Source organism: Palaemon carinicauda, chromosome 15 (assembly GCF_036898095.1).
Source record: "Palaemon carinicauda isolate YSFRI2023 chromosome 15, ASM3689809v2, whole genome shotgun sequence".
Lineage (NCBI taxonomy): Eukaryota > Metazoa > Arthropoda > Malacostraca > Decapoda > Palaemonidae > Palaemon > Palaemon carinicauda.
Window position 1 is genome coordinate 56,209,654 of NC_090739.1, and position 22,374 is coordinate 56,232,027.

The 22,374-nt window shown below is 33.6% G+C and overlaps 1 protein-coding gene across 1 annotated transcript in view; it reads right to left on the minus strand.

Moving 5' to 3' along the window:
• Positions 1-8,101: 8,101 nt before the first annotated feature.
• Positions 8,102-22,374, minus strand: part of LOC137653969 (EF-hand domain-containing family member C2-like) — a 15,922-nt gene continuing 1,649 nt past the window's right edge. Inside the window, exons 2-6 of the mRNA XM_068387602.1 lie at positions 20,307-20,441; positions 19,699-19,814; positions 16,031-16,232; positions 8,572-8,682; positions 8,102-8,254 (exon numbers count right to left, since the gene is read on the minus strand). Coding sequence (XP_068243703.1) covers positions 8,102-8,254; positions 8,572-8,682; positions 16,031-16,232; positions 19,699-19,814; positions 20,307-20,441 — 717 coding nt within the window. The remainder of the gene's footprint in view (positions 8,255-8,571; positions 8,683-16,030; positions 16,233-19,698; positions 19,815-20,306; positions 20,442-22,374) is intronic.

Consider the following 22,374-nt stretch of genomic DNA (forward strand, 5'->3'; position numbering starts at 1 on the left):
TAAAGTATATAAGAGAATATAAATGATACATGTACAGGATACGACTTCAAAACCAGCTGGGTACTATTTACAAGAACCTAGCAACAAGAAGCAGTACCAATAGTGAAAGCCCCTATCAGACATTAATTACTAATCAAAACCTCTTGAATAAAAGATGAAGTATATAAGAAAATATGTAAAGAAGTGCATGCAACGTAAGAGCTCGACATTGGATTGACTACTGGAGTAGGAGTGAGCTCAACAGTCGTAACTTTTTCATCTGCACCCCTCATGTGCTTTCATTTGTAAGAGCCCGTGTATGGCCGGAAGGACCAGCCAATCTTTAATTACAACATGCATTCAGTTCCTCTCGGGGGTTTATCCCTAGAAATTCTGAGAATTAGACAACCTTTGTAGGACTTGCCAGGAAAAAGGGTTCATTAGCTGGACTATCCTCTCTCGGTCCAGCACCCGACTCCTGCAACTTCCAGAGTGATTACTGAGCAACTACCACGACTCTCATCATCATCAAATCCATCATCATCATTGATATATAACCAAACCAGCTTTGCACCCTTATCATCACTTAATTATTACCCCTGTGCAAGAGTCTATGGTTTGCCATGCTATATTCCAATCTACAAATAAAAATGCATCCAGGTTCATTCGTTGCTTCTGCCAGAAGATGAAAGGAGCTTACTAAACCTTCCGATACGAGTCATAATTGCGCAGTTATTTCACCCCAACTACAACCTATCAAGTGTTATATAGTGAATCATATAACAGAAGACATATGAAGAAGATATTTATTAAATATCATGTGAGACAGCACATTACATAACTGTACATTTTATTCCCTTAGCACAAGATAGATATTGCCTTTGTCTCAACTGGCGCATTGTGTATCACTTATGACTCCACTTGGAAGCTTATGGAAAACACTCCCGGGAGAGTAAAAACGACTGGCCAAAACCCAGACATAAATAAGAACATGTATGAGGTCTTTGTCCTCCAGTGGACTAGAAGCAGCTTCATTTGTTGTTGTTGTTGTTGCTAATGTTGTTGTTGTTGTTGTTGCTAATGTTGTTGTTGTTGTTGTTGTTGTTGTTGTTGTTGTTGTTGTTGTTGTTGTTGTTGTATATATATATATATATATATATATATATATATATATATACTTACAAAGCTGGTCTAGTGTAGAGTGAATGATTTATTAATTAATTTTATTTATATATTTCATTTGTGTATTTGAGGTGAATAGCCAGCTTCTAAGGGGAGTTCATCTCCTGTAGATATAAGTTTTGTATGTAAATTACATAAGACTTTCGTCTCTAATTTAATTGTATTCTTCATTCAAGTCAGTATATGTAAATTTACATTATTTTTAAGAATTAATTTTTTATATCACATATTTTGTTACGAAGTCTTACGTAACTGTTTAAGAGTGCTATGTGATCCATATGAGATATGAACAAGGGCTTATGTAATTTTTTTTTTCTTATATATTTCTATGAGGTATTGCATCATGTTTGCGAGAAAATATGCAATTCTTATATTTTCCACGTGTTTTAGAATGTTCTCAAAAACCCCAGTGTTAGATTTTATCTTTTCTTTATTTCCGAGAACGGTAGGTGGATGGAGCAGCTGAAACAGAGAGTTGCCTGAAAACAAGGTTTGTCCCCCTGAAATTTCATCTAGTTGATAATTTTGCTGTCACTAGGAGCCAGCCCCCAAGCCACAAGAATAATCTATTTAGAATATTCTAGAAGTTACTAAGTTCATTTATATGCAACCCCAGGGTGCAGAGCAGCAGCAGAGACCCAGCCTGTCATGTGAATGAGCCAAAGTACATCCTTCTCTCTCTCTAGTGCCTATAGTGTGTCTTCTCCAATGTGATTAAGTTTAATTACAATATACAGTATATCGTGTGTACGGAGTTGAAACATTACAGAAGATGTTAAAGGTGATTTTAAATTCATTGTGTTGTGATGAGTGTTGGTATTGTATAAATCTTTGTAACTAGCCCAGTGAGATTTATGTACAAACATGAAGTATATTTGTATCGTTATTAGGATAAATATTTTCATTAAGTGTCAAGACTAATCAATTCTGTAAAATTTAATTTCAAGTGATTGTATAATTTTCATAAATATTAATTTGTTTTGCCTTAGTCCAAGTTTTTATCAGAATTATTTTGAGTGATTTATTTTTTTATGTAAATTCTTTCAAAGAGATGTAATTTTTATGGAACATATTTATTTCTATGTATTATTTTAATCACCAGTTTTTCCACAGTACTCTCTCGAATCTTTGTTAAAGAATCAAAGTAAGAAGTGGTTTAGATAGCTCTTAATAATAATTACCCTGTGATGTTTTGAGTGTACTTAAAAGACCTTTGGATATTCAGTGTTTCATGTATTGCTGTCTGGGAGTTATACAAATGTCTCAGAGCTCGGGTATAAATATTTTCAAGCGTAACAGATTTAATGTAAAAGCAAACAGGCGAGTTTGGAACTCGAGAGGTCGTGTAGCTTGCCAGCCATAATATATATAATGTATATATACTTTTGGTTCCCAGACACGGGACCATATATATATATATATATATATATATATAAATATATATATATACATATATATATATATATATATATATATATATAAAGATATATATATAGATATACATATATACATATATGACAACACAACACACACACACACATATATATATATATATTTATATATATGTTTATTTTTATACATATATATATATATATATATATATATATATATATATATTTATATATATATATATATATATATATATATATTATATATATATATATATATATATATATATATATATATATATATATATATATATATATATATATATATATATATATATATATATATATATATATATATATATATACGTATATATATACACTGTATATATTCTTACGAAGCTGGTCTAGTGTAGAGTAAATATTTTATTCATGTATTTTATTGGTGCATTCAAGAGGTTTATAGCCAGCTTGTAAGGTGAGTTTCTCTCATGTAGGTATAAGTAATTGTATGTAAATTGAGTAAGACTTTCGTCGCTCATTTCATTGTATTTCTCCTTCAAGTCAGTATCTGTAAATCTACATTATTTTCAAGAGTTAACTTTTTATTTCACGTATTTTGTAACAAAGTCTTATGCAATCTCGATTAAGTGTGTAATTTCTTTATGTTTTTATGAGGAATTGCATCATGTTTGTAAGAAATTACGCAAATTTTCGCATTTTTTGGAAGGTTCTCAAAAACACCAGCGTTATTTTTGTCTTTTTTTTTAGTTTCAAGGAGGGAGGTGGGCCGAGTTAGCTGAGAGAGAGTTGTCTCACTGGTGTGTTGGTATGCATTTGAGACGTGATCGTTGGCAACCTTACGCTACAAGGCAAAGCCCCCAAACTTCTACACCACCTGACCTACAAGGATCTAGGATAATTTATAGGGCCCCAGGGATGCATTGCAGGAGAAGGGATCCAGCCTATCCCGTTGCAAGTACCTTAATTGTGTGTCCTATCCAAAGCGAATAAGTTTATACCTAGCATATCTCGTGTGTAGTGTGTTAAAACGTTACTGAAATTCTGAAGGTGATTTAAAATCAATTGTGTTATTGTATGTGCTGGTATTATATAAAATTTTGTAACTGGCCCTGTGAAATTTTTGTGAAAACGTGAAGTTTATTAGTATTGCTATCTGGTGGGAAACTTCATGTGAGCTAAAAACTTGTAAGCTTATCAGTTACTTTTATGTAAATTTCAATAAGAGTTTAATCATTAGAGTGTTAAAGATTAACTATTTTCATTAATTATCAAGATTAAATATTTGTGCAAAATTTAATTTCCAGTGAAGCAAGTGATCATATAATTTTCTTGTCTTAGTCTAAGTTTTGTTCAGATTTAATATTTCAAGTGATTTATTTTTGGTGTAAATCCTTTCAAAGTGTTGTAATTTCTTATAGAATATATTTATTTTTGTAAAGAGTGTATTATTTCATTCACCAGTATTTCTTATGGAACTCTCGTATCCCTGTTTAAGAATCGAAGTAAGAGGTTGTTTTGAATAGTTCAAGTAATTAATAACTCATATTTGTGGTAAGTGTACTTAAGAGACCTTTAGATATTCAGTGCTTTTATATATTTCCGTCTGAGAGTTATATGATTTTCTCAGAGCTCGGGTATTATTCAAGTGTAATAGATTTATGTACAAACAAAAAGGTGAGTTCAGAACTCGGGAGGTTATGTAACATGCCACCTGTAATATATATATATATATATATATATATATATATATATATATATATATATATATATATATATATATGTATATATAAAAATATATATATATATATATATATATATGTATATATACAGATATATATATAAATATATATATATATATATATATATATATATATATATATATATATAGATACAATATATATATTCTTACGAAGCTGGTTTAGTGAAAAGTAAAAACAGTAGTTTATTAATGATTTTATTTATATATCATTTATGCATCGAAGAAATGGTAGCCAGCCCGTAAAAAGAGCTCCTCTCATGTAGACGTACGTATTTTATGTAAATTACATAAGACTTTTGTCGTGAATTTCATTGTAATCCTTATTCAAGTTAGTATATGTAAATTTATGTTATTTTTAAGAATTAACTTTTTAATTTCACGTAATTTTGTTACAAAGACTTACGTAACCTGTTTGAGAGTGTTATGTGATCATACACGATATGAACAAGGGCTTAGGTAATGTTCTTTTATATTTTATTTGTTATTGCGTCATTTTTTGAGAGAGAATACTCAATATGCTACATGTGCTTTGGAAAATTCTCTACCACGTGCTTTGGAAATTTTGTGAAGGCCTGGTGATAGGATGTTACCTTTCCTTTTTTTTATTTCGGGGACAAAGGATGAACGAAGCTAGCTGGGAGAGTCGTCTCACTCTCCCAGATAGCATGCATCTGAAAGTTGCCTGAAAACCCCTGATTTGCCTCTTGAAATTTTTATCTAGTTGGAAACTCTGATGCCCTTAGGCCAAGGCCTCCACTCTTCCCAAATCTTTTGGAATCTTCTGGAAGTAGCTAGGATTCATATATGAAAAGGCGACACCAAGGTTACAGAGACAGATAGAGATAGAGAAATCCAGCCATAAGATCATCTCTCATCTCTCTCCCTCTCTCGCACGCAGGTCAAAGTATTGTTTTACAAGTGTTCAGTACCTATAGTGTGTCCTCTCCTAAGTGACTCTGTGCCCAAATCAAATTGTGTGACGAAAAGATACGTAAGACAAAACAATGATTTTAAATTCATTGTATTAGAGAGAGTGTTGGCATTGTGTTAAGTTTTTGTGACTGGCCCTGTAGGAAGGTTAATATTTTCTATCGTGATCTGGTTATCTATTTTCATTAAGTATCAAACTTGAATATTGTATTATTCAGATTTAATTTCAAGCTTTTGTATCATTTTAATTGCAGTATTTCTTTTGTCTTAGTCTAAGGATTATTCAGATTTAACATTTAAAGTCAAGTTATGCAATTTTCAGATCGTAACAATTTTGTCTTAATCTAAGTTTTGTTCAGTCTTAATATTTTAAGTGATTTATTTTGTTATTATGTAAACTCTTTCAAAGTGTTGTAATATATATAGAATATATTTATTTGTGTAAAGAGTGTATTATTCCAATCACCATTGTTTAGAACCAGATGGCGCTCGTATCCTGTTAAGACCCATAGTAAGTCATAAATAATTCTTAAGAGTATTTACCCAATTTAGTTTTGAGTGTACTTAAGAGACCTTTGGATATTCAGGGTTTTACATATTGTTATCTGGGAGTTATTTAATTGTCTCAGAATTTGTGTATTAATATTTTAAAGTGTAACAGTTTTAATGTAAAAGTAAACAAAGGAGTTTGGAATTCGAGAGGTTGATTAACTTACCATTCGTATTAAACATTATATTATATGTTTGGTTCCCAGTCACGAACCATAGTATAATATAATTATGTTTTGGGGCCCAGACCTGGGAGCCATAATCGTATATATATATATATATATATATATATATATATATATATATATATATATACAAATATATATATATATATATATACATATATATATATATATATATATATATATATAAATGTATATATATACACACACACATATATATATATATATATATATAATATATATATATATATATATATATATATATATATATATATATATATAACAACAAATGCAGCTACTTTTGGTCAACTGAAGAACAAAGACCTCAGACATGTCCTTATTCATGTCTGGGGGTTGGCCAGTTTTTATCACCATGCTGGCCAGTGGGGATTGGTGATAGTGGGAGATTTCCGTCTGTTTGCTCACAGCAAACCAACCTAGTATGTGTTGCCTGACTGGTACAGCTTTGCTGATTATGACAATACACAAATCCTTTCACCACGTCAAGGAATCCCTACTAAGAAAGAGACGTATACAATGTATACAGTACTACCTTGAGATACGAATTTAATGCGTTCCATGACCGCCGACGAATCTACAAAAAATCGTATCTCAAAATAGTTATTCCCATTTGAGTTAAAAGAAATAGAATTAATCAGTTCCAAGGGTAAGATATTTACCCCAAACGAGCTCAAATTATGCTCAAATTACACTCGACAATCAATAAAGAAAGATAAATACAACAGTAATGACACTGAAATTGATATATAATAGTAAATGCTAATAAAAACAATAAAAAAATAGAGTTTTACTCACCACCTAGGCGAGTCCTAGCATATGGGAAGCATGCAAGGAGGAGGGCATGAGAAGCAAGGCTACCACGAACACACACACCATATGGTGGCTGTAGAAAGCGGCCAGATAAACACAATTAAAACGCTGTATGAGCATACTGAATGCTTGATATTTAAGGATCATTTCTTAAGAATAAAGAGTTAAAAACTTTAAAAAAAAAAGAAAAACAGAGTTGTACTCACCGCCTATGCGAACGCTAGCAGTGTACAGGATGCATGCCAGGAGGAGGGAGGGAGAGAAGCAATGCTCCTAGCACACACACACACACATACACACGATATGGTCGCTGTATAAAGTAACCTTCTCTATTGCGTCATTTTGTTTGAGAATGGTGTTTATGGTGGACGCATTGCGGCCATATTCAGCGGCCAAGTCACAGATTCTCATACCTCGTCCATGCTTCCCCAGTATCTCATGCTTTATTTCTATTAAGATCATTTTCTTGGTTTTTTCTTATCCCCATCATTATCCTTAGGCTTAGGACCCATGGTTCTCACAATAAATGTTAATAAAATAAAGGAAAACACCCGAGAATCGTACACACACAACAACAACTCAACGTTTTCTATAAGACGACAACGAACACACTTGGAGAGAGAAGTTCGGGTAACCTCAGATGTCAAGTGAGCGTTTGGATCGACTCAGGTAGCCGAACGAGCACTCTGCTACCTACCGATGGTGTGCACTTTTTGAAATCGTATCTCAAAAGAAATTTTCGTATCTTAGGGCGTAAATATCGGTACACTGTATCATCGTATTTCAAAAAAATCGTATCTTTGTGCATTCGTATCTCAAGGTATTATATATATATATATATATATGTATATATATATATATATATATATTGTATATATATATATATATATATATATGTATACTGTATATATATACATATATATATATATATATATATATATATATATATATATGTGTGTGTGTGTGTGTGTGTGTATATGTGTGACTGTTTGTATGTGCATGTGCGTGAGTTTTGTTTATATGCGTATAGGTGTATGTACAGTATATGTAAATATTCTCTCTCTCTCTCTCTCTCTCTCTCTCTCTCTCTCTCTCTCTCTCTCTCTCTCTCTCTCTCTCTCTCTCTCAACTGATTAAGTTTTCCAAGCATTGCTTATTACCAAAACTGAAGAAAGCATTTGAAATGTAAGGCACAGGGAGATCTTTATAAGGAAATCTTATTATCAAAATGTAAATATTCTATTTTAAATTTGCAAAAATTGAGTAATTTTGAAAGGTACTCAGCCTACGAATGTACCGATGTCAAGAAGATTCTTGTAGTAGATGGTGGTGAAAGAATCGCAGTCGCAGAGTCGCAGGAGACGTCCCCCTACGGACACGGTATTCCCCAGCAGGAGTTCGGAAGGCTTCAAGAACGATGGGCTGGGCAGAGCCTGTAAAAAGTTAACTTATCATTACATTTAGAAACCATATGACGTTTTTTTCTTATTTCTTTTTATGTTATATTATTTGTCAAAACTCCTATTCGTCACGGACGAAACAGGTGACCACATACTTCCATTTGTAAAGAGGTGCAAAGTATTTAAACATTACGAGATATTGATTTTAAAAACATCATACGTAATTTCAGCACTACATAATATCTTTCTTGATAACAAATAATCGTAGTAGCTTAATGAAGTGATCATTTTTGGAGGTGGAGTCAACTCCGATCCCTCCAGAGTTTAAATCTCAGGAGGGTAGTATTCACCTGCGGTCTCCGGTCTTTAAGGTGGGCCCCTACCCCTTGAAGGCCTACCAAGTTTAAGGTTGGACGACCCACAGCTCCAAGACTAGCAGCTCCGTTAAGTTCTGACAGTTCCTGTCAAAATAACACCCGTATCTTATAAAAGAAAAAAAAAAGCGATTTCCGACTCAGGGTAAAAGAGCCTTGCTTAGCGTATATATATATATATATATATATATATATATATATATATATATATATATATATATATATATATATATATATCATCATCATCATCTCCTCCTACGCCCATTGACGCAAAGGGCCTCGGTTAGATTTCGCCATTCGTCCCTGCCTTGAGCTTTTAATTCAATACTTCTCCATTCATCATCTCCTACTTCACGCTTTATAGTCCTAAGCTATGTAGGCCTGGTTCTTCCAATTCTTCTAGTGCCTTGTGGATCCCAGTTAAACGTTTGGTGAACTAATCTCTCTTAGGGTGTGCGAAGAGCATGCCCAAACCATCTCCATCTACCCCTTATCATGATCTCATCCACATATGGCACTCGCGTAATCTCTCATATAGTTTCATTTCTAATCGTGTCCTACCATTTAACTCCCAATATCCATCTGAGGGCTTTTTTCTCAAATCTACTAAATATATTGGCGATTGATTCATTGTCATACCATGACTCATGTTCATAGAGTAACACCGATCTCACTAAACTGATATATAGTCTGATTTTTATATGAAATTTTAGGCAATTTGATTCCAAAATTTTACTTAACCTAGCCATTGTCTGATTTGCTTTTTTCAATCTTTCACTAAACTCTAATTCCAAAGACCCTGTATTGGAGATCATTGTTCCTAAATACTTAAATGATTCTATCTCATTAATCCTTTCTCCTTCCAATGATATTTCATTTTCCATTGCATACTCCGTTCTTATCATCTCTGTCTTTCTTCTATCTATCTTCAGCCCCATCTGATGTGATATTTCATGCATTCTGGTAACCAAGCATTGCAAATCCTGTGGTGTTTTGTTAAAAAGGACAGCATCATCAGCATACTCTAGGTCTGGTAAATTCCTATCACCAATCCAGTCCAGTCCTTCTCCACCATCTCTGACTGTTCTACACATTACAAAGTCCATGAGGAGGATAAACAACATAGATGACAACACATTCCTTCTAAGTACTCCGCTGTTCACTGGAAACTCACTTGATAAGACCCCATTAACATTAACTTTGCACTTGCTATGCTCATGAACAGACTTAATCAAATTTACATATTTAAAAGGAATTCCATAATAACTTAGGATTCTCCACAAAATTGGCCGGTACACACTAGCAAAGGCTTTTCATATTCCACAAATACCATCAAAAGGAGATTTCTATATTCTCCGCATTACTGTACATTACTCAAAATGAAAATTTGGTCAGTGCAACTTCTACCGTTTCTAAATCCTGCTTGTTCATCTCTTCATCAATCTTTCTCTCCAGTCTCTTAAGAATAAGCATACTATATATTTTCATAACAACTGACGTAAGTGTTATGCCTCTGTAATTATTGCAATCAGCCAGGTCTCCCTTTTTAGCTTTTTTCACCAACACTCCTAACTCCCATTCATCAGGTTTTGCCTCTTCATGACACATTCTACAAAATAATCTTGTAAGTAGTCTGGGAGTCACTTCATTTTCGGCCAGTATCATCTCGGCAGTTATTCCATCATATCCCAGGGCTTTCCATCTCTTTAGTTTTTAAGGATAGCTTCGACTTCAAACACACTGAATTCATTCATGGGCACATCAAGGTCGTCATCAGCTTCAGGTATATCAGTCAAATTATTCCCTTCATATGTCCTATTCATAAGCTTACTAAAGTGTTCCATCTAACGTTGTCTTTCTTCATTTCCTGTTGCTATAAGAGAGCCATCTCTCCTTTTGATGGGTATATGCTTCTTCTTTGTCCCAGTCGAGATTTCATTAATAATTCTATGAGTAATTTTTACACCAGAGCTATTTCCTGAATTCACAGCTTTGTCAGCCTCTTCTGCTTCACTGTGTAAATATTCTCTCCAGTCATTCCTGACTTTTCTTTTGAAATCGCTGTTAATACTCGAATACTTGGCATGCTCTACCTTGTAATTATCACTACTTCCTCGAAAACTTTTAACAATCAATATCTGTCTTTGTCTTCTTTTTATAGCATCCCAAGCATCATTTGATATCCATGGCTTTCTCCTTGTAACTGTTTGCCCCAAGACTTCACTACCAACTACTGATATATGTTCTTAATATCACACCATTTTTCATTAATTGTCTGTTCTTCGTCTCTTAAAGTCTCTAAGACTGCAAATCGATTCCTACATTCAATTGCAAAGGATCCTCTGTGCTCTTCCTCTAGAAGCTTAGTTGTAGCAAACCTAGGTATTCTATCTATCTTTCTGGTGGGCGCTTTCAGTTTTAATTTCAGTGTGGCAATGAGGAGCTGGTGATCACTAGCAATATCTGCACCTCTATAGCTTCTTACATTTCTTAGAGTCCTCCTTCTCTCTTTATTAATGGCAATGTGATCTATCTGATTTTTGTAATTGCCACATGGTGAAGTCCATGTATACTTGTGGATGTTCTTATGTTGGAACAGAGTACCTCCAATGACAAGATTGTTTGCTGAACAGAAACTTACCCCTGCCAGTCCATACTAATTCTAGTATGATCAACCGCCAGGCATAAGGAGTAAAAGCCGAAGAGGCCGTTTGTCCATCGCCTTAAACATATCCGTCACCCTGCTGCCAGTGACTTCATTGAGATTTAGGGGGGCATTTCCTCCACACCCAAAGCTCTCATTACTCCACCAAGTTGCTCATCCGTTTATATGAGTATAAACGTTGGCAAACATGGACTACTAAGAATACCGCCTAGCATGGTATATATATATATATATATATATATATATATATATATATATATATATATATATATATATATATATATATGTGTATATATATATATATATATATATATATACATATATATATATATATATATATATATATATATATATTCTTACAAAGCTGGTCTAGCATAAGAGTAAATATTTTATTCATGCATTTCATTTGTGTATTTAGGAGATGTATAGCCAGCTTGTAAGGTAAGTTCCACTCATGTAGGTTTAAGTAATGCATGTAAATTACTAGAGACTTTCGTCATTCGTTTAATTGTATTTTCATACAGTTTCGTATATATAAATTTACGTTATTTTTAAGAATTAACTTTTTCTTTCACGTATTTTGTTATGAAGTCTTATGTAATATCGTTTAGATATGCTGTATGACCCATACGAGGTATGAACACTAGGGATTATGTAATTTTTATGTTTCCGCATGATTAGAAAGTACATGAAAATACTTGAATTAGGTGTACTTTTTTTTTTAATGTTTCGAGGAGAAGGTGGGTTGAGATAGTTGAGAGAGAGTTGCCTTGCCATGTACGTTAGATCTTGTCTGCTACTTGACTAGTTGGAAACTATGGCACCGTAAGCCTGCCCCCAAGCTTCCAGACCATATCATGGAAGGATCTAAAATGATTAAGTCCATATATGTAGCCCCCAAGGAATGCATAACCAGCAGAAGAGTTCCAGGCTATTCCTTTCTAAGAGCCAACGTCAGCCAGCCATATCTCGTCTCAAGTGTGAATAGTATTTTACAGTCAAAAGTGATTAGTGATTTTTATCCAACATATATCATGTGTGGTGTGTTCAAACGTTGATGAAACTATTTAATGGTAATTCAAATGTAGGGTTAATGTAAGTATAGTTTAACATAAATTTTTGTAACTGGCCCTGTGAGATTTAGGTTAAACAGTGAAGTGTATTTATTTTGCTTAACTGTTCGGTAACCTTGTGTGAACCAAAAGACGTAAGCGTAACAGTTACATGTATGTAAATTTCAGTATACATGTTCATTAGATTGTTAAAGTGTTAACTCTTCATCAATTGTCTTTGTCTAAGGTTCAGTTGAAATATTTCGAGTGATTTAATTTTTTGTATTAATTCCTTTGCATTGTTAACTTTTTATAGAATATATTTATTTTTGTAAAGATTGTAATATTTTGATCACCAATATTTCCTAACAGTGCTTTGCTTGTAATCCCTGACTAAGAACCAAAGTAAGCGGTTGTTTTTTAATGGTTCATATTAAGTAATCACCCAGTTTTGTTTTGAGTGTTACGTAAGAGACCTTTGGATATTCAGTGTTTGAAGCTCGGAAGTGTAGGTATATATCGCCAGCTGTATATATATATATATATATATATATACATATATATATATATATATATATATATATATATATATACGTATATATACACTCTACGCGTTTAGCCCATATAAGACGAAATTCCAGAAAAAAAGTGGAGACAACAATCAATGCGACATTCATACTTTAACTAATGAGTCTCGAATGTACTCTGAAACGGAGACCTCCCAAACACGTTAGCAGTAAAATATCACACCTATTTTGAAAAGGTAGAAGTTGCACTCACCAAATTTTCATTTTGAGACATGTTGTACAGCAATGCATAGAATATAGAAGTCCAATTTTGATGGCATTTGTGGACTATTTTGTGAAGAGCCCTGAGTTATTATGGAATTCCTCTAAAATATGTGACTTTGATTAAGTACGTTCATGAACATGGCAAATGCAAAATTAATGTTAATGGAGTCCTATCAATTGAATTTCCCGTGAACAGTGAAGTACTCCAAGGGAATGTGTTGTCATCTATGTTTATCCTACTCATGAATATTGTAATGTGTAGAACAGTCGGAGATGGTGGAGAAGAATTAGAATGGATTAGTGATAGGAAATTAGCAGTCCTAGAGCATGCTGATGATGCTGTCCTTCTTAGCAGAACGCCACAGGATTTGCAATGCTTGCTTACCAGAATGCATGAAATATCACACGAGGTTTGGATCAAGATAAATAGAAGAAAGATAATGATGAGAATGGAGTATGCAATGGAAGATGAAATATCATTGGAAGGAGAAAGGATTAATGAGGTAGAATCATTTAAGTATTAAGGAACTATGATCTCCAATACAGTCTTTAGAACTAGAGTTTAGTGAAAGATTGAAAAAAAAGCAAATCAGACAATGGCTAGGTTAAGTAAAATTCGGAAACCAAATCGCCTGAAATTACATGCAAAAATCAGATTATATATCAATTTAGTGAGATCGGTGTTACTATATGGACATGAGTCATGGTATGACAACGAAACAATCTCCAATAGATTTGGTAGATTTGAGAACAAAGCCCTCAGAAGGATAGTGGGAGTTAAATGGCAGGACAGGGTTAGAAATGAAACTATAAGAGAGATTACTCGAGTGCCATATGTGGATATCATGATGAGGGGTATATGGAGATGGTTTGCGCCTGCTCTTCATACTCTCAAGAGAGATTAGTTCACCAAACGTTCAGCTGGGCTCCACAAGGTACTAGGAGAGTTGGAAGAGCCAGGCCTACATGGCTGCGGACTATGAATCGCGAAGTAGGAGCTGATTAATGGAAAAGTATTGAATTAAAAGCTCAAGAAAGAGACGACTGGCGAAATCTAACCGAGGCCCTCTGCATCAATAGGTGTAGGAGGAGATGATGATATTGTACACACGCTGCACCATCTACTGTACCTTTCTTTTGTACGCAGTCTTGTACTTCTTGAATACCAACGATTTTCTTTTCCTTTTTTCCTCCACCTATCCTGATCTATCACTAAATACTAGATCTTCCTCTCTTTTACACCGCTTATCCCTCTGAGCTATATAATGTTCATCAATTTATCATCTTTCATTCTTACCACATGACCCATCTCAGAACATTCTGATTCATCCATTCCTCTTCACTAACCTTTTCAAAATTGCTATATATTACGCCATTTCTCAGCATGTCAGTTCCCATTACGCCACTCAATTACACTATAAAAACCACATTTTGTCACTGATTAGCAATCAAAGTCTATATTTCACTTCCCCACACCCCACAAAAAAAAAGTGGGCTTAAGTATCTCCTCTTAAATTCCCACCCTGACTGCCACAATACTCCAAGTCTCTTTCAAGTCTTTGGTGCACAACATACTATCCTCTTTACTTCATTTGTTCTAAAAAAAAAACTCTCTTATCTTAACATCATCTATTATTTACATTTACTCTTGAATGGTTATGAGTCGGCCAATTTCCTTCTCCCATCATGAATATAACCATTCCTTGTTTCAACTTCCTGGTTTCCATTTACTGTTTTGACCTTACTCTTGTTCACAGTTACTCTCAACTCTCTCTTCCTCTAAACTCTTCCATTAGTGTTTGTAATTAGCCTACTCTTCATAATCCAAAATCAGTGCTACACCTCCTGAAAATATCAGCTATTCAACACTGCATTCAAACTTGTTTTCTTACAAAAACCACTAATGTTATTTCCACCCAAAAAGATATTGAACAGCTATGGAGATAAAATACAACCTTGTCACAGATCTAATTATACAACAGACCCATCATCCTCCTGACTACTTCTAACATAAGCTTCTCTTTATTCATAAGTACTTTTAACTGTTATAATTCAATTGCCTTTTATACCATGCATCATAAAATCCGTCCTTATCACATTCTAATGCTTTTATCGCAAATATTTTCTTGGTATATGTAAGCCACTGAAAGCTTTTCACCTATACTTTTGATCACCTCTTGCAAAAATATCAAAATAAACTCTTGATTCACACAAACTCTCCTTGCCCAAACCCACGCTGTTCAATCTCTACCAATCTTTTTGTCACTTGTTTTACTTCCTGAATCCTAATTTCTCTCAGTTGTAAGTCTCCTCTATTACATTCACATTTATACAAAGGAAAAACTATTTCTTTCATCCATAACTTTTGAGTATTTCAGTTATTCTTAGTGGACCACCTAATCTCATTTTCACTACATAACCATAACACCTCTTATGTATTTCCAATCCTTAGTCTCTAAATTGCCTTCCTTATATCCTAAGGAATTATATCCACCACTAACCTCAATCTCATCTTTCGCTCTTGTGTAATTCAGATGAGCTTCATTTTCTTCAGACAATATTTTTCCATTTGCATCTTTTCAATTTGCGAACCACTGACTTGATAAACTTTCATTTCACTTTTACTTAAATATAGAGCAACTTCTCATTTTCCCGTAAAATACTTACATTAACTCTTTTATTTCTAGTCCTGCCTCTTTTTCGTCCTCACTTTTCTCTTGATCACCTTGCATATTGTCTATTTTCTTGCTAATTATCTTTAATCAATCTATTCATATACCTATTATTTGTATATTTGATATATATTACAAAGAAATCAATAATGTAACCATTCAAATAAGTAGCATCGCATAAATAAAATTCAAACCAAACGTGAAGAAATGAAAAGCACTGTAGTAAAGAATAAAGTACTGCATAATATTTTTCACCTTAGCCACAGGTCCCCTTTTCAGAAACTTGGTAGGTAACTGGGGTTTTTCAGGAGTCAGTGCATCTTGATGAGGAGTGAGATGATGAACTCGTACTTCTGCCGTATCATCTTCCAGATAATATCTCAATTCTACCTTTTCAGTCACAGGGGTAGTGAGCCCACCCAAGTTCTTGTCATAGTCGACCCATTCTCCAAAGAACCTAAAGGAACCAGGTTGAATTTAATATGCGAGATCCACATTTCTTTTCTGTATATAAAAATATAAGAATTTAGAAAGCATACTAAGAACTTTAAATGTCCTGTAAATGATTAAAAATGATTACTAGATACTTCACAATAATATATATTTTGATCATCAATATCATCTCATTTCAGTTATCTCAGGTAGTAGGGTGCCCAGGACACCAGCCACCCGTTGAGATACTACCGCTAGAGAGTTATGGGATCCTTTGACTGGCCATACAGTACTACATTGGATCCTTTTCTCTGGTTACGGTTCATTTTTGCTTTGCCTACATATACACCGAATAGTCTGGCCTATTCTTTATATATACTCCTCTGTCCTCATACATCTGACAACACTGAGATTACCAAACAAATTTTCTTTTCTCAATGTATTAACTATTGCACTGTAATTATTCAGTGTCTACTTTCCTCTTGGTTAGAGTAGAAGAGACTCTTCAGCTATGGAAGCAGCTCTTCTAGGAGAAGGACACTCCAAAATCAAACCATTGTTCTCTCTGTATCATGGTCTTCCACTGCCTTGGATTAGAGTTCTCTTGCTTGAGGGTACGCTCGGGCACACTATATTATTTCTCTTCCTTTTGTTTTGTAAAAGTTTTTATAGTTTATATATGAAATATTCATTATAATGTTATTATTGTTCTTAAAATTTTCTACTTTTCCTTGTTTCCCTTCCTGACTGGGCTATTTTCCCTGTTGTTAATAATAATAATAATAATAATAATGATAATAATAATAATAATAATAATAATAATAATAATCTGTGCCATTATTAGCAGTAGTATTTTTACGTTAGATATCAGATTCCTTTGCTTTATTATCATGGTATCAGACAATGGGGTGCACCATCACCTGGGTATCATCCAATTTTGTAGTTGAGTGCCAGTTTAAGTTCCTAAGAGCACAGTTAACCATATTCCTTCTCTTATGATAATCAGGACAATAGTCTTCTATCTACTATGTCTTCCCTTTACTCTTTGTTAAGTTTTAATACTCCTCTTGCTAATGTAACAGCCTTGGATGTCTTATTTTGCCATTAAATTTCTTGTTATAATCATATCACCTTAGAAGGAGTTTTGGCTTCCAGCACCAAACTAAAGTATGAACTTATTTTTCTGTCTGAATTATTGGTCTAGTAATCATTCTAACTGAAAAATGGTCTTCATTTGCTGCTGCACCGAAGCATGTGTTTTGTACAGACTACAATTTTTTATCATAAACCAGAAATTCCTATCTCTTGGCACATGAGTTGTTATTGAAAATGACACTAAATCTTAATCTTTCTATAGTTTTTAGTTTTCTACACTTGTATACTGTAAATTTGGGATCCATTTCAGCTACGTAACTTGACTGATGATCACAAAGACTGATTTTCCTTGGATTTCTCCCATTTGAACAACAATTTTATTCTGTAATTTTTTTTATCCTTCGATAGTCTCTAAGTGATGAAGATGCCTCCATGTCAAATGCATATTAAATCAAACCCCTCAACTTTTCTTAACTTTCGAGCATTCAAACTTTTGTTTCCTTAACCTTTTGGTCTTTTCCTTATCCTTACTTACAGAGCTCCGGTGGTTTGTATTCACTCATCTTTTCTGTAATTTACATATTCTCTCATTTCATAAGCATTCATAACATCTACACTCAATATTTTGTCACTGAATAATCGTAAATCAGATGTTACTGTCAACTTTTTATTATTATTATTATTATTATTATTATTATTATTATTATTATTATTATTATTATTATTATTATTATTATTATTATTATTAGCTAAGCTACAACCCTGGCTGGAAAAGATGAATGCTATAAGTCCAAGAACTCCAGCAGGAAAAAATAGCCCAGTGTAGAAAGGAAATAAAGAAATAAATAATCTACAAGAAAAGTAATGAACAATTTAAATTAAATATCTCATGAACAGTAACAACATTAAAATAGATCTCTCATAAATAAAGTATAAAAAGACACTTATGTCAGCCTGTTCAACATAAAAACAAGTTGATGGTGATGCAAATAGTCTATGTCAAGTGGTGTCCATGAAATCCATCCCTCTCCCTTCTGGACCTGGAACTTATACAGTATATACGCAGTTTATTAACTTCTCAATTAGTTTCCTAATTTGCCTTCCCGCTTTAAGATTCTTGTGTATGTAATTAATAATCTTTCCTTGCGTGTGCAGCATATAATTTTGGGTTAATAGAGAATATGTGATTATGCTGCTAGTTACTATTTTGGCTCAAGAAAAAAAATCTATACCTTTCTTCTGTTTGAATTTATTTTTACAGAGAACTTGCCGAGAAGTAAAAAGTTTAAGTATTATGTAGATTTGTTCACAAATAATGAAGTAAGATGTACAGATAAAAACTCAAAAACAAACGTTCGGTGTATCTTGTTAGATATTAACTATCAAGTCTTAAAATGTTTTATCACAAGTTTGGTTAAATCCGCCAATACCATGATGGCTTATATTCAACGAAGCTCAAGTGTTCCTTTCCAAATTAGGTCTTTCATTTCAATGAGAGATATTCTTCCTTGTGATGCTCGGACATCTATAAAGGTTTTCCTATCCCTTTCATCTATGACAAATTTGAATTCATAATTTTCCCAATAAAGTCAACTACTAGCTACCACCTGGAAATCGCATCTTCATCTCCATAGTAAGACACCCGATTTCCGTTTGTTCATTAGACTTGACATTTAAAATTTTTCTTGTATAGCAACGGCTCATTATCATCTGTAAAATCTAAAAGTACGTATCGTTTCAACTTATTCTTCGATTTTTATCGTGTTATTAGGAATGTAAGTTATCGAATATTAAAACCTATTCAAGTTACCTAAAAATAACTGATTCGTTTGTAGTAGTTTAATCATCTTTGCTTGAAAAGACAGTTAAGAAGCGAAAGGAGACGGTGATATCATTTGAACTTGTGTTTCTGGATCGCCATAAGAGCCCGTTTGCTGACATCGTTCTTCAATTGCTGAGGCAAGGATGTAGGCCTACCCGCTCTTTGAAAGGCTTCCAGATCCTCACAGTTACTTCATAAACAGAAATCGTAGCATCGTTATGTAGACCCCAAGCACATTATTGTATACTCTGCCATACATATTTCCCTCTCACAAATAACTGACTTACTTTCAGAAAATCAACACTTGTTCTAACACTCCAAGTATTCCCCTAACCCATCATTTTTTCAAGTTTCCCTTTTCTTTCGACATCACTTCAAATTTGTATGTCATTTGAATCCATCTGTTCACATTCATATTAATCAATGCAGCCACTATGCTCTGGTTTTTCTTTTTAGCTACACACTATTTTACCATACCACATGATTTCACGTTTATCACATTTCTTATCTACTTACATATATTACATAATCAATTCATCCCTGCTGCCCTACATTATTGCCATATATCACTAACCTGAGCACCTGCCCAGCCTTATTGACGAACGTTGCCAATGAGTGTTGCTTAGGCCAGTCACTAGAAAATTTCAATTTCCCAACTCCAGCTGCTGGTGTTGATGCTGGTAAGAAATCCTGAAATCAGTCGTAATAAAGGATCATTTAATGCTGGTGTCATTGTGGATTTTTAGAATGATCAAACTACACCGGAACAAAAGATGGCAATGGTCATAGATATATTAAAGGCATTTCCCAAATTTGATACACCATCAAGAAAAAGATGATGATTTTATTCTAAGAAAAATACTTTTAGCAAATAAGATTTAAGAAGCCTCTCTGAACATGTCAAGGAAACCATAAATATCCAGATAGATGGATGCTTAAATCATTTTTACCAGAATTATATTGATATACACTAAATATCTTGTCTAGTCAAGATTCAGAAACCACCCCACAGTTCATGAAGAATAAATGAATGATTCAAATTTCTCTGACATCCAGTGCACGAAGAATTTAGGACTACATCTATCACAAAAAGATAAAAAAGTCATTAAGTTTAAAGTTAAGTGAAATGGCTCAGGGCGAGTACTTAGTTGTTGTTGAATTACATCGATCGAATCACCCTACCTGGAAAGCTGTAAGACTGGGATCCGACAAATCAGGAGGTATGTGTAACCCAAGCGACCTGAGGTAAGTACGAGTTGCAGGATCGCAGCTAGTTATGTAATAACGTCGACCCAAGATTTTGATGACATCACCAACCTGCACAAAGAAAGGATGAAATATACACATTTATTTAACAATATTTATGGATTATTATTTCTGACTCATGAAATAACATAATTCTTATCAGTTAATGTTTACAAACAGATTCTTTGTATTCCTTTTCAATTCTAGAAGGGAACGAGACGGATAAAAAAAAAAAAACAGAATGATCAGTCCTTGCGGGTAATGGAGAGGCTGAGATGAGTTATAAAGGAGAGATTCCACTCCTACTGATCTATGAAAGGATATGTAGGATATTAGGTGGCTTTACAATATATTATTTGGATTTCCCCTTCTGTTTAATTAACAAAGAATTGAGTATTTGCAGAAATAAACGTCAAAGAGCATAAAGTAGGAGGGAACCATACAAAAAATTACCTTGCCAATAAGTAAAAGAGGTAAGAAGGCCACCAAATACTTAGATTTTTCTCGTCAAGATTAAAATAATTCATTAGCTCCTTTCCTTGGTGTTTGAAAAGGATAAGAATTACTAATAACTTTCTCAAGAAAAAATGTAGATCATTAGATACAGAAAATGGTGACTTTGTGTATCAGATGTGACTGTTAAAACCTTTATTCTGACAATCTCTTAAAGTCATTCACATCCTGGTTTCCTGCACCCACATCAGTGTCTGCAAGATGCTTGATTAGATACTTATAAGCTTTGTCAATTGCCACAATTTGTTCCAAGCACCAGTAAAGTTTGTTGCTTACTTAAAGAGCAGCAAAACTAGCATTGATTGATGGATGTTGAAAATTATTTACTGCTTTCGTCATTAAGACCACCAACATGGTTTTTTATAAGGTTTTCAGATCTGATGATGTCCCAGCAGAGGGGAGGAACAGAATGTTATCGTATACAAATTCATTTTTTCAATTTAGTACAGTGAATCATACAAGCAAATCTACAGTATGTTTATTAGGCTATTACACCTCTTTAGACCTTTCTACAATACCAAAGAAACCAAGGTGCAATCTGGCGTAGAAAACATTATACCTTGTACCGAAACTTTAGGCTACTGTACACAGTAAACTCAAATTTTGTAACTCTTTCGCTTCAAAAGACGTGAGTTGATGTTTGCACAATCTCCACTTGCATGTCGTCTTTTGTTCAAAAGTGTAAGATACCAAATTGTTGTAGCCTACATCAGTGGTAGGCAATGGGGAAAGCAACCATCAATTCAGACAAAAAGGAGCAAAAACATGAAATTAAAGTCAATAATAAAGATAAAAAAGCTAAGTCTTATTAAATGAAATCACTGCATCATCGTATGCCGTTCCGTACATGAATTGAAAGTGAGATAAGCAAGACATGTAAAAACAGTACACCTGTTCACTTTTGAGCCAAAAATCGACTCAGTCCGTGAAGGATGTATCTCTGGTGAATGGCAGGTAGCCACCTTCCCTTCTTAGTCGTCAGTAGCAGTTGAGATAAGTTTCTTTTCGAGTTAGTAAAAGGATAATAGCTAACATAACTGAATGTTGTATTCATGATGCTATATAATATCATCATAGTGCGATGCATGCTCAATGGCTCCATCGTGAATGCTGCCCAAGAATGAACAATACCATACGACAAAGAAAAAGACACATTACTTTCCTAGAAGAAAAGTTCAGTGTGTAATGTTAAGGGGCTTAGTTGGTTCTTGGAACCAGATGACATAGTGTGAATTTGACCATAGTATTAAAAAAAAAAAAAAGCAAAAAAAAGAATATCACTTGCTTGAAATGCTATGAAAATAGAAGCGATAGGATTTCAAGTTGTTCATATGGTACATAATACTGATACTACCAATGTTAAAGTATGACAAAATTTGGGCGTAATAATGATAAATGTTCTTTTACAAATCCTGCTGTTTCTGATTGGGATATCCATGTGTTTGCAGACGTTCCATATCTAATTAAGCTGGTTAGGAATCATTTCAATTTA